We start from the raw sequence: 18,520 nt of genomic DNA on the forward strand, positions 1-18,520 counted from the left end.
TGTAACACTATGCTCAATTTTGCTTGGTAAGTTTTTCTTGGCTGTTAGCCTATATTTTTCACCTTCTGAAATATTGTATTCCAAGCTCTCTGCTCCTTTAGAGTGGGTGACTGCTAAATTATATGTGATTATTACTGTTGCTCCTTAGTTCTTTACTTGGAATAAAAAGCCAAATAGAGCATAACATATGACATGAATGCTAACATTTATTAGAGCCTCCTTCAACACTAATTTCCACAATGTTTATGGGTGAATGTTTTGTATCACTTTTGTTTTCTATACCTTTACTATCTTTAATTCCATTTCAGCCTGTACATGCCCAGTTCATGGACCATACAAATAGGTTTGGTGACCTTAATAGACACACCAGCTCCTTCTTATTCAGTGGACAAAATCATATACCACAGCAAGTATAAGCCAAAGAGACTGGGGAATGACATTGCTCTAATGAAACTAGTTGTACCTCTCACTTTCAATGGTAATTTAAAGTGTGGCTTCCTTGTTTTCTTGCTTTTTAAATTAAAATGATGATACAAATTTCCAATATAATATTTTTTCTCCTCCTGGAACTATTCTGAAAAGATAGTCTGTCTTTATCTCTTTAGTTGAGTTTCACAACTTTAGATGGTATTACATTTCAGTGTGTTCCATGAGAGAAGAAGGAGATAAATAAATCCTTGATAAAGGTAGAGAAGACGTTGTCGTATTGGATTGTACTTAACAAAGGCTTGCAAATAAATAGAAACATTTTAGGCATATCTAAAATCCCTCTTTGGACTCAGTTTAAAACAGAAAATTACTCTGCCTCCCCCCACAGATATTGTAATAACATTTTTTTTTTCTTACTTGTTACAAATTCCTGGCAAAAGAGTCTGCAGAAGTGACCTAGTATGCTAAGTCACATATACATAGCAAATTGTAAATTAAGTAATTGTAAAAAGGGAGAAGGAGAGGGAAAGAAAAGTATATGAAAAAGAAAATAAATATTCCATGTAAAATGTTAACTTGATCATTGACATATTACTTGTAGTCTATTCTAAGGCTATTGTTATGAGAGAAACCCTAGGATAAATTGATAGCTCTTAAAATTATCAAGAAATCATATTTTCTATATGATTTCATTTTATCCATACTGATAATGCTAAAGTAAAAAGAAAGTAAATTTTTACTCTATCTTTCCTCTTTAGTTGAATGTAAAAGGAAATATTTCTTTTGTAAACAGATATGATTCAACCAATTTGTCTGCCTAATTCTGAAGAGGACTTCCCTGATGGAAAAATGTGCTGGACATCAGGGTGGGGGGCCACAGAAGAGGGAGGTGAGTACTGTAGAATTTAATATTATGGAACCTGATATGCCAACATGTGGATATTACTAAAATGCAGAGATTTTCATAGGATTATGAGGAATTGGAGAAATTTTTTCCCTAAGTAATTTTGGATGATCTTATGTTGGTCTTTATCTGTTGGTTTTTATCTACTGTAACCATAGCTCACAATCCCCCACCAATGTGTTTACTTCTATGAATCTTTCAGCAGACACAATTAGTTCAGATTAAGTTGTTTCATGAAATAGCATAGTAAGAAAAACTTGCAATTGAACATTAATACCATTAACCTGGGACACACATGTATACCCCAATAGAAATATATACACCATCTTTGGTAGGAGATGATGAGTGAAGGGATCATGCTAAAGCATACACATGGAATGGATGACAAGTAAAATACTATGTCATTTTCCTTGTACATTTTGTACATGTTAAGCTGAAAAAAAACCTGGAGTCCCTCATAGAAGAGAAAATGTTACATACATGATAAAATTATTCTCTTTAATAAACTTCACAAGATTTGCAGCAAGATAATATATGTCAATCAGCTGATAAAATGTTCTCATACTTGGTTTGCTAGTGACATCTCTGTTTTATAAGCATTTATACTGAGAAACTGCATGCTGAACATTCTGGTTCACAAGCATTACCTAGAAGAATGGGTAATGTCTCTTGTACTGAATTTGAATTATTAACAAAAATTTATTTTTATTTTTCAACTTTAGGATCTATTTTAACATAAAGTTAATATTTATACTTAAATTTACCTGTCATGAAGAACAAGGCAAGTAGACATTAAAGTAAAAGGTTTCAAAATGTTAAAAGCAAAAGGAATATATATATATATATATATATATATATATATATATATATATATATATATATATATATAGGAGGCTCATATGTCTAGTGCACAGATGTGAATGGGCACACATATCAGTGACAAATATATCTAGAGTAGAGGTAGAGGGAACATGCGAAGACAATTTGCATGTATAAAATTGTAAAGTGGTGACTATTGCTTGAGGATGTCATAATAGAATTTGTGTTGAACCTCAACCTTAACTGGACCTCATGTCACATTTCTGTTGCTACTTCTTTTTTTGTTGCCACCTACTAGACTTCAAGTTCTGAACTGAGGTGCTTTCTCTTTCCTACTTTTATTTTTAACTTAATACCCAGAGGTCAAATGAACCTCACACATAGTCCATGTACTTTATAAAATAGCCTTTTATCTAAAAGAGACTATGGTCATATATTTAGTCCGTCATTTTGAATTTATTTTCTCCTATGATACATATCATTGGTTTAAAGGTCTATATAACTTGGATTTGTACATTCCTTGTAACTCCCAATGCATATGGGAATCTGGTGCTCCCCTGCCCAAGTCCATTTCAAGGGGATATGCCAAAGAAATACTATAAGAGCTATGTGGGTTTGAGGCAACATAATTCCCTTCAGTACCCCAATATCTTTAGGGTTTTGCCATGAAAATGAAAAGATAAGATACACACACATACACACATGTATGTATGCACACATATTACACATATAAACCAGGTGAGACTGCTATGACACTTGTTACTCTGTACATCAAATCCATTGTTCCAGACTCCACTGCACAGGCAAATATATCCAAGAACAAAGATACTAGGCCTTGAATCAATTTACATTATTTTATGATTGAAGAAACTGAATTACAATAAATGATCAAATAACACAAAGTAAACCAGTTACAGAGCTAGACTATCAAGTTTTCATGAGTTCACACCACCTCTCTAAGTTTTGTTCATCATTCAATTCATTCTTATTAATGTATGCTTAATCACAGCATCTCAAAATTAGAAGAAATTTCAAAAATCCTCTCTATAACATCCCTAAGAAGTCAGATGGCCCCCATTAAGTTTGCCTTATCTATTTAAAAAAACAATTTCTTGTTTTTTAAATTGATTCAATACTTAATTTTTGATTTTTAAAAAATTTTTCTATTGATTTTTAGTTTTTCTATTTGGGTATTTAATTTTTAAAAATATTTTTAAAATATATATAGAATGATCATTACATATATATGTGTGTGTGTGTGTGTATAAACACACATACATATTTGCATTTAATGGTAGCCATCTTTAGGATGGGGAAAAGGGAAGAAAAAAAGAAATTTACATAATATCTTTATATATTTAAAAGGAATAGGAAGTTGTACATAATACATTTGCAGTTTAATCTGCAAATCTTTTAAAAATATATTATATTATGGAAATTTTGTTTTTGTTCCACAAATTAAAAATAAAATTTAAAAAAATTTAAAAAGGAAAAAATATAAAAAATGTTGGTTTCCTAGTTAGGTTTGGTCACATGCCCAGTTCATTGACATTCTCTTTCTTTTACTGAGGAAAGTATTTGTATATGTATTTTCTCCTAAGTATAACTTTGATTGCATTCCAAAACTTTTGCTATGCTATTTTATTGTTATTGTTTTGAATAAAATTATTGCTTCTGATTTGTTCTTTGACCCACCCATTCTTTAGAATTAAGTTATTTAGTCTCCAATTAATTTTTAATCTTTTCTTCAGATGCCCTTTATTGCATACATACAAACATATATATATATATATATATATATATATATTTGCATCATAGTCCATAAAATATGCATTCAATATTTCTGCTTTTCTCTATTTTTGAGGTTTTTATGACCTACAATATTGTCAATTTTTTTGTGAAGTGCAAAGCACAGTTAAGAAATATGTAAATTTCTTACTATTTCCATTTAAGATATTCTCCACACAGCTACCATATCTAATTTTCTTAAAATTCTATTTAGGTCCTTCACTTTTTATTGCTTTTTTTTGGTTAGATTTATTTAGGTGTGAGAGGTGTTAAATTGATGCCTCTTATTATTATAGCTTCTATCTAATATATAATATATGACATCTATTATTAAACAATTATATCTGTATCTATATCTCTATCATGTGTATCTATCTACTTGTCTATCTATCTCTCCCTGTATCTCATTTAACTTTTCCTGTAATAATTTAGATGATCTGTAATTTGACAATACATATTTAGTAATAATATTAATTCATTTTTATAATACACTTTAAAAAATATAGCTTTCCTATTTCTCTCTTTTCATTAAGCTTATTTTTCAGTTGCTTTGCCTCAGGTCATGATTGCTGCCCCTTTATTTATTGCCTCAACTAAAGCATGGAGTTTATGGGGTGCTCTAGGAGGACTAGCACCTCTAATATGAGTGCTTGCGGAGTCCTTTTCAGGGCTGCCAATCCACCTAGGTGTTCAAGTGGCACTCAACTCTCACCTGTGGTTCTAAGAAGCTGTAACAAGCACAGCAATCATACCCCAGTAAACTGTCTCAGAAGACAGGCTAAAACCAGGTTGAAGGTAACCTTCAGGCCTCAAATCCATCAGTGAGTTAGGGGGGTATTTACCCAAGCATGTGAAAAATGGGTACCCATTTTCAATCTACCCAGAAAAATGTGTCGATGAGAACAATTTGTTCCAATGGCCATTACCTTCCATTACTGGAAGAGAGAGCCTAATGACTTTGTGCAATTCTTCCTCATTTAAATTGAATTTATACACGAGTCAAGACATGCCCTGTGATGTCATTGGTCCTTTCTAAAAAACAGATGAAAACCCAACATATCACCTAAAGCATGATAGATTCTTCGCTAACCTCTTATTTTAATTCGATCTGTATCTTTTTGTTTCAAGTGTGTTTCTTATGAACTACATATTGTTAGATTTTGGTTTCTAATCCATTTTACCAACCTGTTCCATTTTATGGATGGGTTTATCCCAATCATATTCACAGTAATGGTTGTTGATTGTTTATTTCCCTTCATCCTAATTCTCTTACACTTTTCTTTCATTTCCCTCCTCCTCTTTAGGAGTTTGTTTTGCTTCTGACTTCTCCTTCCCTCGAACACTATCACTTTTATTCCTCTGCTTTCTTTTAATCCCTTCCCCCCCTATTTCTCAGTTAAATGAAATTTACTTTTAAACCTAACATGTGTGTGAGTGTGTGTGTGTATTCTTCTCCCCTTTGATCAGTCCAACTGAGAGTGAGTTTCAAGTGTTATCTTCTCCCCCACCCCTTCCTCCTGTATAGAGTTCTACTTGTACACTCAAATTGTATGAGATAATTTCCCCCATTTATCTTCATCCTCCCCTTTGCTAGTACAATCCCATTCCATTCTTCTTTTAAGATCATTAAAACATGTCAGAACCAATTTCAGGACTTCTGTCTAATTAGACTACTAATTAGACCCCTGATGATGACAGAGTTCAAGGGGGATAAATGCATTATCATCCTTTTTATGCATATAAACACTTAATATTTCCTTGAGCTTTTCTTGTAAATGTGTTTTCATCATTCTCTTCTGGTTTTGTGTTTTGAGCATACTTTTCATCATGATTTTTTTTTATGGTGAGATTCTTTGTTTGCTTTCTATTCTTCCAGTTTGCTTCTTGACCTTGGACTTTATATTAGGGATGGGTTCTACACTTTCCTCAAAGGAGTGACTGGTTTGAGCTTTTGTCTTCTTGGGTCCTTTTTTTGCTGTCTTGAGGGTATTGAGTGTTGTGATATTCTAGGATCTCAGGGACAGCTTAATCTGGGAAGCTATAAGCATTCGGTGCTCCCAAAGTAATATGCTCCTGGGTAACATCTGATCCCTGTCCTCTTGGTCTGAGCTCTGTGAGTTCTTGAACCAGGTTTGGTTCTGGATAAGACTGCTGTTGGTTTGTCCTAGTTTGGAAGTTTCAGTAGAATGCTGCTGGAGTCAGCCTCTGTTCACTAAGTGGAAGGCACTGCAGTTTCAGAATGATTGAATAATAGGCTCCCTTTTATTCTGATAGTCTTACCCTCATTGTTCCACTGTAGGCCTTAGCCTGGGATTAAGGCTAGAAATGAGCCCCTTCTCCCTTCCTAGGCTCAGAGCCACACAACTACTGTGTGCCTCTGAGCTTGTTTCTCACACAGTATTTAGTTAGAGCTCAAGACCACAACTACTATCACCAATCTCTGTCACTTCAGGTGCAGGTTTTCAGCCCTAGCTATGGGAAGCACAACTTAGTGGTAGTGGTAAATATAGATGAGGGAAGGCACCTGTTCCTGCACGATGCACTAGTTCAGAGAACTCCTGGGACTTCTTCCTGCCTTAGTGTTTTCTGTTCTTATATACAGTTCTGACCTTCTTTCATTCTTGGGCATTGGAGCATTTGAGTGGGGGCCCCCCATTCTTAGCCAGACCCAGGCCCCAGTGTATGCCTACCTTCTATTTGTCTCCCAGTGCTGACCTGGTCCAGAAAAATGACTATCTCTGACTTTTTTTTTGTTGAATTTCTCAATCAAGGTTTGTTCTGGTGTGTTTTATAGATCTTTGTGAAGACATGTGATGGGGAAGTTGGGCTATACTTCTTACCACGCTATCATTTTGATTCTACCTTGCTTGTTTTTTTAGTGACTACCCTCAGGTTTGTAGGATATATCATTTTGATTTCTACCTTGAACTCTTTGGTTTATTAGAATATATATATATACACACACACACACACACACACACACACACACACATACACACATATATATATACACATATATATATACATGCACTCACATACACACACATATGTATTCCACTCTCTTCTGTAGTTACTCTTTCTTTCACGTCTTTAAATCAATTTTCCACCATGAATAGATTTTTTTCAAATGTCCTAATTGAATTTTTAACAGAGTTCTGCTTTAAGAGGTATAAATTCTAATACTTGTTCCTTCCTATTCTATTCTCTCATGTATTTCATTTTTTTCCTTTGAACCATCTTAGAATTTCTTGTTTTATGCTTTCTTGAGATTAATTAATTTGAAGACAAGTAGAGAAGAGGTCCCTGGGAAGCACTTTAAAGGTTAATATTCTTTCACATGAAAACATGAAGCATTTACATTATTGATGTTCTCTCCTGTGTCCTGTGGATTCAGTTCTAATTGTTCTACTTCTGGCTAATAATTCACCTACAACAGAGTGTTAGAGCATGCTCAGGTCAAATAATATGGAAGGACCTGCTTTTTGGAGAAGATATCTTGTGTTCCACTAATATATATGGGAGGGGGGAGTAGCCTCCTTTGATTGGCTGCATAGTCAGAGTAAATTGTATCTTTAAAACACTGCCAGACAGCACAGTCTTTCTTTCTTTTCCTTCCTTCCTTCCTTCCTTCCTTCCTTCCTTCCTTCCTTCCTTCCTTCCTTCCTTCCTTCCTTCCTTCCTTCCTTCCTTCCTTCCTTCCTTCCTTCTTTCTTTCTTTCTTTCTTTCTTTCTTTCTTTCTTTCTTTCTTTCTTTCTTTCTTTCTTTCTTTCTTTCTTTCTTTCTTTCTTTCTTTCTTTCTTTCTTTCTTTCTTTCTTTCTCACTCTTTCCAGTAGTAGTATCCAGCAAGAACCAAAGTCACATTCACTCACAGTAGGAGCATAACAAACTGATTGGGTGATGGGTAGGGATATCTTTCCCTCTTCCCCCCTTTTGACCATGTAGACCCAAGAGTTGGACTGGGGGGTTGTTTTAGGTTCTTTTTTAGGTTCTAGGTGCATGTAGTAATCCCCACTAGACTCAGAATTAAGCCATGGAGGACTTGGAGGAAGAATTCCAAGCTGGATAGTACAGCTAGTCAGTCCAGCAGGGAAGTCCTAAGAAATCCAGGTGCCTAGGCCTACAAGGGCCCTGGACTTTGAACTTAGGACTGTGCTACATAGGAACTGAGCTAAGGTGTGAACCTAATTCTCTTCCACAATTTCCAGAATATGAGATTGTGGTGGGGAATTATGTTCCATATCTTGGGATTTATATTTGTATATTTGTTATTACATCTCAGAAGAAAATATTCCTTTGTAAAAGGTCATCAAAATGTTAAATGGCTAAATGGAACTGAGGTGAAATGGACTCTCCTACAATTGAGGGAATATCATCATGGGAGCTGGAGCCATTTGGCAGAGCACCACAACCCCTATTGGGGAAGTCTAGGGGAGGCGCAAAATGTAACAAACCTGGTCTCCAGGAAATGGGGGCCAGATCACTGTTACACATCTTTTTTTTTTTTGAGATTTATGAGACTTAGTGGTGACTGGAAGAATGTTTAGTCCCCAGGTTGTTGTTCAAATGCCCCAGAAGTTTCTCATTTTTAATTATTATGAGTTTTTTTTAGCAAACTGAATTTCTGATATATATTATGTCTAGGTATAATGACTTGAATTTATCTAAGGCAGGTAGCTGTACTCTTCCCATGTAAAAATTATGTTTTTTCTGTATTTTCTTTTATTTTTTTTCAGTCAAAGTAGTGAGGTTTTATTATAATACCAGAATGGTGGGCAAGATTACTAGTAATCTGCCTTTTTTCTTTATTTTGATAGACATATAATGAGAATGACCATATTCTCCAAATTGTAGTCAAAATACATGAAGGCAGAACCAATTATTTCTGTGGTACAGAAGTGAGTCTACCTATTTTGGTTGCATAGTAGATATGACAAAAAGAATTGACCAAAGTTATTTATTACATAACTTTGTGTACATACTAAATACTGAATTTCTATTATAGACACATACCTGGGTTACTATGTAGGCACAATATAAAAATAAATTAAATTTTTTCCTTTAAAATATAATATTCATTGTGTTGGTCAGTCAGTTAGTCACATCCAACTCTTTATGACCCAGTGGACTTACTGTCCATTTCTCCAGTGGCAATCCACTGGTAAACAGAGGTTAAGTGAGTTGCCCAGGGTCACACAACTAGCAAGTGTCTGAGGCCAGGTTTGAATTCAAGTCTTCCTGACTCCAGGCCCAGTGCACTCTCCACTGAACCACCTAGCTGCCATATATATAAGTACATAGAGAATTGAAGCATTTGTCTACATCAGAAAGAAAAATGTAACTAATCACATTCACAATAAACATTTACATATCTTAGTGATTCCCAGGATGGCTATACCAATTCACAGCTATCTCAATACTACATTAATATGTATGTTTTTCCACAACTCCTCTAGAATTTGTTATTTTCCTTTTTGTCAACTTTGCCAGTTTAATAAAGACTTTCCTTATCCCCTTTAATTCTAGTGCATTTCTTCTGTTGATTATTTCCAATTTATCTGGTTTATAGGTTGTTTGTACTTAGGTATTTCCATGTTCTCTCCCTCATTATATGGTAAGTTACTTTTTAATTACTATTTTATTTTTTCCCAATTACATGTGAAGACATTTTAAACATTTATTTAGTAAAATTTTGAATTCCAAATTCTTTCCCTCTCTTCTTCTCTCCCAACCTCCTTGAGATGGCTAAGCAATTTGGTATAGGTTACACAAGTGCAATCTTACAAAGCATACTTCCATATTAGTTATGTTGTGAAAGAAGACACAGACACCAAAACCCCCCCACAAAAATAAAGTGAAAAACAGTATGCTTCAATCTGCTTTCAGACTCCATCAGTTCTTTATCTGGATGTGTATAGCACTTTTCATCAGGAGTCTTTTGGAATTGTCTTGGATCATTGTATTTCTTAGAAGAGCTAAGTTACTCACAGTCGATCACCATACGATATTGTTGTTACTGTGTGCAATATTCTCTTGGTTCTGTTCCCTTTCATTTGCATCAGTTTATGTAAGTCTTTTGGGTTTTTCTGAAACCATCGGAACAGGGACTATCTTTCGTCTTTCTTTATATTTCCACTGATTAACACAGTGCTTTGCATATAGTAGACACTTAAATGACTAATTGATGTGAAATATCTGAGCTTTTTAAAATTTTCATTTCTCTAATTATTAATGATTAAGGACATTAAAGATATAATATCTAGGGGCAGCTTGGTGGCCTCCAGCCTTGGAGTCAGGAGGACCTGAGTTCAAATCCATCCTCAGACACTTGATACTTACTAGTTGTGTGACCCTGGGCAAATCACTTAACCCTGATTGCCTCACCAAAGAGCAAACACACACACACACACACACACACACACACACACACACACAATATCTAGGTAGCTTCTATTTCTTCCCTTGAGAGCTATCTGCTCATATCCATTTATTAATTATTTAATGGTTTTTATTCTTATAAATTAGAATAAATTCCATATACAAATGTGGAATGAAAGCTTTATCTTCCTGCAAAGTACCCCCACCATTAGTTAACTATTTTTCTGTTAATCCTAGCTGCATGAGTTTCTTGATTATATAAAATCAATGTTAGGTAATAAAGTCCATCCTTTTTATCTTCTGTAATTATCTTTATCCCTCATTTGATCATGAATGGTTCATTGTCAATAGATCTGAAAGATAAAGAAAAAGTTCCTTCCTTTCTCTTCCCCTCATCTCCCATACGACCTTTAAAATCTAGATCATGCATCCATTTAGTGGTTTACTTGATATATGATTTGAGATGTTTTTCTAAACCAAACTTCTGTCAGACTGTTATCTGGTTTTCACTGCAGTTGTTTTTTTCAAATATTATAACTCACAGGTTTTACAACAGGTTAGTTCATTCATCTCTAATAAGGCAGCGTTTAACTCCATAAAAAGTAAAGGGCAAGCAAAACTTAGAAAGGTGCAAGATTCTTGGCTCAGTAAGAAGGCAGATGAAATTTGGTTTTATGCTGACAGTAACAGTCTAAAAGCTCTTTTATGATGCCCTGAAGGTAATATATGGCCCCAAAACCTGTGGTGCATCTCAACTACTCAGTGCTGATGGAGCCACATTGGATAATGGTAAAGACATGATCTTAGAGAGTTGGACTCGATACTTCCATGGTGTTCTCAACTGATCATTATCAATCAATGCTGAAGCCATTGACCATATAGCTCAGGTTGAAGTCAATCCCTCTCTAGCTAAATTTCCAACTGAAGAAAAGGTTTTGCATGTCATTAGGTTCCTCTCATGTGGCAAAGCACTTGCTGCTGATTCTATTCCAGCTGAGATTTACAAGGCAAGGGGTCCACTGCTCATACAAAATCTGACTAAAATTTGCTGAGTTATATGGCAAGAGGAGATATCCCTGAGGAGTTCAAGGATGCCTGAATTCATCATCATCTCTATAAAGGTAAAAGAAATAGATTATCCTGTGACAATCATAGGGGAGTTTCTCTCTTAGACATTGCTACCAAAATTCTCACCAGAGTCCTCTTTAATAGGCTGGTCCTTCACCTGGAAGATGGTCATCTACTCAAGAGCCAATGTGGCTTCAGAAAGGGCTGAGTAATGGTCAATATGGTGTTTATTGCTTGACAACTCCAGAAGAAATGCCAAGAGCAGAATAGAGATTTATATACCATATTTGCAGATATAACAAAGGCCTTTAACACTATTAGTCATGAGGGCTTGTGGAAAATTATGGCAAAATTTGGTTGCCCAGAGAAGTTCATTAGTATTATACATCAATTTCATGACAGCATGCTTGCCGAGGTTCTGGATAATAGACAGTGCTCTTGCAATTTCCCAGTGACCAATGGAATTAAGCAGGGCTGTGTGTTTGCCCTCATTCTTTTTAGCATGATGTTTTCTGTGATGTTGTCAGATATCTTTAACAAGGTTGAAAAAGGCATCAAGGTCAGCTACCACATTGATGGTAAATTATTTAACTTGAAAAAGCTACAAGCCAAGATAAAAGTGTTGGGACAGTTGGTGCACAACTTTTTATTTGCAGATGATTGTGCACTCAATATAACAACTGAGACTGAAATACAACAAATTATAGATCAATTCTCTGCTTCTTGTGATAATTTTGGCCTAACAATTAACACCAAGAAAACAGAGGTCATTTACCAGCCAGCACTACACCATCCACACATGGAATCATTGGTTACAGCAAATGGAGAAATTTTGAATGCTATGGTTAAGCTCATTTACCTTGACAGCATACTTTCCACACATAGACGTTGAGGTTGACAAACACATTGCCAGTGTTTGGGAGGCTCCAAAAGAAAATCTGGGAGAAAAGAGGTATTAGACTGCCTACCAAACTGAAGGACTATAGAGCCTTTGTGCTGACCTTATTTTTGTACGCCTGTAAAACCTGGGTGGTATATGAGTGCCACTCTAGGAAATAGAACCACTGCCATTTGAGTCGTCTTAGGAAGATTTTGAAGATCACCTGGTAAGATAGGGTAATGGACACTGAGCTCCTTTCTCTAGCTGAACTTCCAAACATTCAGACTTTATTGCAGAGAGTGCAACTCCAATGGGCTGGCCATATTTTCCAAATGACAAATGTTTGTTTGCTTAAAAGACCATGTTATGGGGAACTTATACAAGGCAAATGCTCACATGGAGGTCAGAAGAAGTAATATAAGAACATGGGATTGGAAGACATGGGAGACACTAGCACAGGACCACTCAGCATGGTGTGACCCCATCAAAGAAGGTGTCAAGAAACATGAGGTGCACAATTTTAGAGACATCTCCACTTCAAATGGTCATACAGATTATTTGTCCTCGACTTGTGGTAGAACTTTCCAAACTCAGATTGGTCTGATCAGTCACAATGGGACACACTGTACCTTGACTCCAATGTAGTGATGTCATTTTGGTCCTCTTTGAGGACAAAGGACAATAACCAACCAGTCCTTCAGAGTGGAGTAATTCTGATGTCTCCATCAGTTGTCATCCTATTGCTATCTATCTCAAGTTTGGGTCCTATAATTTCTTTGACTTTCCCCTTTCATAGCTTATAATAAAGTCATTCTCAGCCTCCTTTTTTTTGTTTTTTAATCTTTATTGCTAACCACAGTTTGTTCTGAGCTTCAAAATTCCTATTATTATTTTTTCAGCACCATGCTACTCCTTTGTATTCCTCCACTTTAAAAAATATATATTGATTAATGAGTTCCATTTTCATGTAAGCTGGATTCATATCTGGTCTTTCTTTTCAAAGGGGGTGGGATGGGCTGAAGGGTGATGAAATTTCCATAAAAATATCCAAAATGATTCATTGAACCAGAGAGATTACGCAAACCTGGATATATACTTTTGTTTTAGGTATTCATAACTAGTGAATTTGTAAAGTATGTCTGAGTTGCTTGTAAACTTTTGATTATAAGGGAAAAGCATGTGTTCCTGAGGTGAGGGGGGAGAGAACAATGGGCTGCTGCTGATCAATATTTTGTCCTAGAAAAACTTGGCTAGTTCCTAGTTGGACCTCACGTGTATCTAACATATATCAGGATCAGAACAAAAGGGTAGTATCCAGTATGTATATGTCATAGAAGTATATATGTTTCCTCTGTTTTCATTATTTTGATATTTTTAAAATTTGTGGTTAGCTTAGTTCCTGAGCTTGAGATGTATCTATTTCCCTTGGTTGTGCATCTGTATATTTATTATGTTTATCCATCAGTTCATACAATTCTTCTTTTCTTCTTCAGAATTGTTTGTGTCAACAGAACTTCATTTTCAAGTGTATTCTATTTCTCTTCTCAAAAATTTTAGGTCCTAGGATCCTCTTTTTAACAAATTCTGGATTTGATTTCTCCTTTTAGCTCAAGACAAAGAAATCATGTTTCTTTCCCATAAAAAAAGGCTCTCTATTCCTCCCTTTTGGTTTTCTGAGGACAGTGAGGGTTATTTCCCTAAATGCCCTGAGAATGACCACACTGTTGCTTGTACAGCACACAGATAAATTCAACGCAATACAATCCATCCATCAATCAATAAGTATCTATCAAAAGCTTAGTATGGACTTAGTACTATGAGAGTCCATCGTACGTGTTAAATTTTCTTATGGGATGTTGTATGTTGTATGTTGAATGCTGTATGTTGTAAATATAGCATAAGCTACTCTTAACCCAGCACTAATTTCCCCTGTCCCAGGCCTTAATGACTAAAAGTATTATGTTCTTGAAGATATCATTGCATATCATCTGTAATCCTTCAATATATTTTTGTAGGAGAGGTGAATATTTTTCTGACCCAGATTAATCTGTTAGGAGTGTCATGAAATAGGTTTATGAGCCAAGGAACTGGACAATCAGGTTTGGTTTTTTTTAGATATCAAGAAGCCTATTTGTTGGCAAGCTTGCAACCTTGTTTAAAACTTTGGATTAATTTATTTCCCTTGACAGAGTAAAATTTCCTTCCTTTCCATCTATGTGCATTGTTGGTGATAATTTCAAATACAATGGAGGTACCAATTCAGAAATCCACCCAAAGAGAACAATATGAACCACTCCCTTTCTGTGTTCATGATTATTATTGTTACTATTATCTTTTAGGGTAGAAGTAGATGGCATATTTTATTACATGTTGGAGCTTTCTTGACTTAGGGAAACATGTTATACTGAAATATGAATTTGTGAAATAAAGAGATAAATTACAGATTCCTTTTTCATTTTATTGAAATATTCACCAAAGTTTCCTTTAATAAGAAGTATAGCTTGGTTAATAAAAATTAAATATATGTATCATTTATGTGAAGCATTTCTATCACATAAAGCCAAATATGCCTACATTGATTGTATGGAAGTTGACCAATTCATAAGATTTTCTGCTTGCCCAATGTTATTTTGATCTGAAATATATTGCTTCCTTACTCAGACCTTTTCCCTGTGTTGTATATATCATATTTAATTTCCCCTATTGAACAGAAGAACCAGTTAACTAAATTCAGCTTGTGAGAAAGGGAAATTTGTCTCTACTGACATATACCAATACATATTTTTGAAACAGGAGATGCCTCACCAGTCTTGAACCATGCTGCAGTTCCTTTAATTTCAAACAAAGTTTGTAATCATAAGGATGTGTATGGTGGAATTATTGCTCCTTCAATGCTCTGTGCAGGCTACTTAAAGGGAGGTGTGGACAGCTGTCAGGTAAGGAGTCTTCACTAAACCTTATTCAAAGGACCTTAAAATACCAAGACAGTAAAATGAAGCTTGGCTGGGCCTATTTAAACAACAGTACATATGTACTATAGATGATGTTGAATTCCAGAATGGCCAAGGAAGAATTTGAGAGGATTTTACTTGATTTTCTTGGTGTCTATTTCAATTAGGGATATTCATTGCAGAAATCTGAATGAGTGTCTTCAGTGTTAGTTTGAAGAATTTTTAAAATGAGATGATCAGTTTCTATCACCCATTTTAATTCCTACATTTGGCACTGAAGACCACTCCAAATGAATTATTATGTGGTGTATTAAAATCCATATTAGATAAATGAAAAGGAAAACATATATATAGATATAGATATAGATATAGATCTCTCTCTCTCTATATATATATAGATAGATATATCTACATCTATATCTATATCTATATCTATATCTATATCTATATCTATATCTATATCTATATCTTATATCTATATCTATATCTATATCTATATCTATATAGTCCACATTCAAGACAGGTGTCCAAATGAAATTTTTTTTTTAAAAAATTTTTTTGTTTACTTTTAGTTTTCAACATTCACTCCCACAAGATTTTGAATTCCAAATTTTCTCCCCATCTCATCCCTTCCCCCATCCCAAGATGGCATGCATTTGTATACCCCTTCCCCTAATCTGCCCTCCCTTCTATCTCACCCCCCTTTTCTGATCCCCCTTCCCCTTCTATTTTCCTGTAGGGCAGGATAGATGTTTATACCTCATTTCCTGTATTTCTTATTTCCCAGTTGCATGTAAAAGCAATTTTTTAAATGTGTGTTTTTAAAACTTTGGGTTCCAAATTTCCTCCCTTCCTCCCTCCCCAGCCACCCTCATTGAAAAGGCAAGCTACCCGATTCAGATTATACATGTATAATCATGCAAAATACTTCTATAGTAGTCATGTTGTGAAAAACTAAGTATATTTCCCTTCATCCTTTTCTGCCCCCCATTTATTCTATTCTCTCTTTTGACCCTGTCCCTCCTCAGAAGTGTTTGCTTTTGATTGCCCCCTCCCCCAATCTTCCCTCCCCTCTATCATCCCCCTGTTCTCTTGTCCCCTTTCCCTTCCCCCCCGATTTTCCTGTAGGGTAAGATAGATTTCCATACCCCAAATGAAATTTATTAAAAGCTATTCCTTACTTCTGGCTAGAGATGTCATTGGGATTCTGTGGTTCTCCAAATCTGGGTCATTGCCTGTTTTATAGGACCCATAAGCTAAGAATAGTTTTTTACAGTTTTAAAGAAAATGGTTTTCTATTTAAAAATGTAAAAACTATCCTTAACTCAAGGGTCATACAGAAAGTTGACAAAAATAGGTGATGGGACAGATTTGGCCCTGGGGCCACAGTGTGTTGACCCTTGATATAGAAAATCAACCAAACAATAAATCAAGCCTGATTTTTAGCATCTGCTCTTTTACAAGGTGTATATATACTCACTCTGGAAATTTAACAATCAACTCTTCAGAGCCACTATAAAACTGGCTCCAGCATACTCCTGTAGCAAGTACCAAGATAGCTTCCCAAATTTCTCTTTTTGTAAAAGAAAAGTTCCATGTCTACTATGTGTTAAAATTCCTTATTCTTTTTGGAGGAGGTTCCGAGATTGGTGAGGTGTAAGCTGCTATATATTACCTCTACTTACAGTTCTATGCTTGAGCTCAATAAATAGTAGAGGGCAAATGAAAACATGGAATTGAAATGCTTTCCAGTTTATTCAAGGAAGGCTAACAAAGGACATGTAGAAGGTTTATCTGTGATCCCAGGTGCTATGGAGCTGTTTGTGTCTAGGTGGGCATATAAATGAAATCATAATTGGGATAATTAGGGGACTTGGTTCTCAGTTGATTCCAGAGGTGAAAATAGGAAACAATTAAAATTACATAGGCATTCAGAATAGTAGATATGTAATATAGTTATTATCTTTCCCAAGGAATTACATCTTAATTTTTTTTGGCCAGAGCCAAGAGCTTTGGATTATTCTCTCAAAATAATAATCAAAGGCCTATGATGGAGGGAGTTAATAATTTTTCCCCTTGGGCTTCTACATATCATACACAGATTCTATAAGACTGGAAGGAAATAAAGTTCCAACACACAAATATCTTAACATGTGGAAAAGGCCTCATTATTTTATTATTTCTAGGTATAAATGTGTTTATGTGTAACAATATACATAATTATTTCTGGGGCCAGAGAACTTGGGTCCCTGCCCTCTCCTTCTTCAAAATGAAACCCTCTCAGCTCTTAACCTTACTGGACTAGATTCAGTTCTGGGAAAAGCTTGGCTTAAAAAGAGAAGGATTATGCTCTTTCCTGGCATGCATCCCCCCCCCCATCTAGTGTGGGGGTGAATCATATAACTCATATTTGGTTCATCTCTAGGGTTCATCCAAAAGAGGGATACTCAGTGTTCAACTTAAGTCAAGTGTAGGACAATTATTTATGTCTTCCATACAAAAGAAATGCTTAACATGAGACACACAAACACACTTTGATAAACACTTAAATAAAGAGTAGCAGCAAACTATTATTCTCTCTTGAGCAGATAAGACTTAAAGCATAAAACTATGAAATACTGTGTATGACTGCTAAGTAGGCATTTCACTTTTACTTTGGCCCTGCACTGTCCAAATCCCTCAAACCCAAAACTCTCTGGGCCATGGCTTGGGTTCATCATCCTACTGGTAGTCATCTCTTCCTATAAGAAGTCCTGTAATAGATGTAAGGGCTACCTTTAATAGTGCATCTGGTGCCCACTGAGGGGGATCCAGAGCCCTTAAACTTAGATTCATGAGATTGCCTCTAAGGCTTGAAATGTTCATCCCTTGCTATTTGGTTACCTATGCTCAGTCAACAATGTGACCCAATATATGAGGCTAATTTTACAGTACCTATGTTGATCAATAGTTGTTTCATTTTGTTTTCACATTAAGGGTGATAGTGGAGGACCTTTAGTTTGTGAAGAGATGAAGATCTGGAAGTTGGTGGGGGCTACCAGCTTTGGAATTGGCTGTGCTGATGTAAATAAACCAGGAGTCTATACTCGTATCACTTCTTTCCTGGACTGGATACATGAACAGATGGAGGTTGGTATCCAACTCTATAACCCACTTCCTGTATTTATGTTGAAATCTTATCCTAACTTAAAGCTCCAGATAACTCTGGTTCAAACTAAAGGGACTCCATTCATTCCTATAAAAAAAATAATTAAAGATTATTCCCTCACCTGACAGATGTCTCACAAGATGAGCCATTGTTTTA

The 18,520-nt window shown here is 35.4% G+C and overlaps 1 protein-coding gene across 1 annotated transcript in view; it reads left to right on the forward strand.

Annotated features, from left to right (window-relative positions):
• TMPRSS3 (transmembrane serine protease 3) overlaps positions 1-18,520 on the forward strand; it is a 77,887-nt gene that overhangs the window by 46,249 nt on the left and 13,118 nt on the right. The window contains exons 9-12 of the mRNA XM_020973878.2: positions 309-478; positions 1,223-1,318; positions 15,059-15,201; positions 18,193-18,345. Of these exons, the coding sequence (XP_020829537.1) occupies positions 309-478; positions 1,223-1,318; positions 15,059-15,201; positions 18,193-18,345 (562 nt within the window). The remainder of the gene's footprint in view (positions 1-308; positions 479-1,222; positions 1,319-15,058; positions 15,202-18,192; positions 18,346-18,520) is intronic.

This window comes from Phascolarctos cinereus, unplaced genomic scaffold (genome assembly GCF_003287225.1).
Source record: "Phascolarctos cinereus isolate Bilbo 61053 unplaced genomic scaffold, phaCin_HiC Scaffold_726;HRSCAF=1367, whole genome shotgun sequence".
Taxonomy (NCBI): domain Eukaryota; kingdom Metazoa; phylum Chordata; class Mammalia; order Diprotodontia; family Phascolarctidae; genus Phascolarctos; species Phascolarctos cinereus.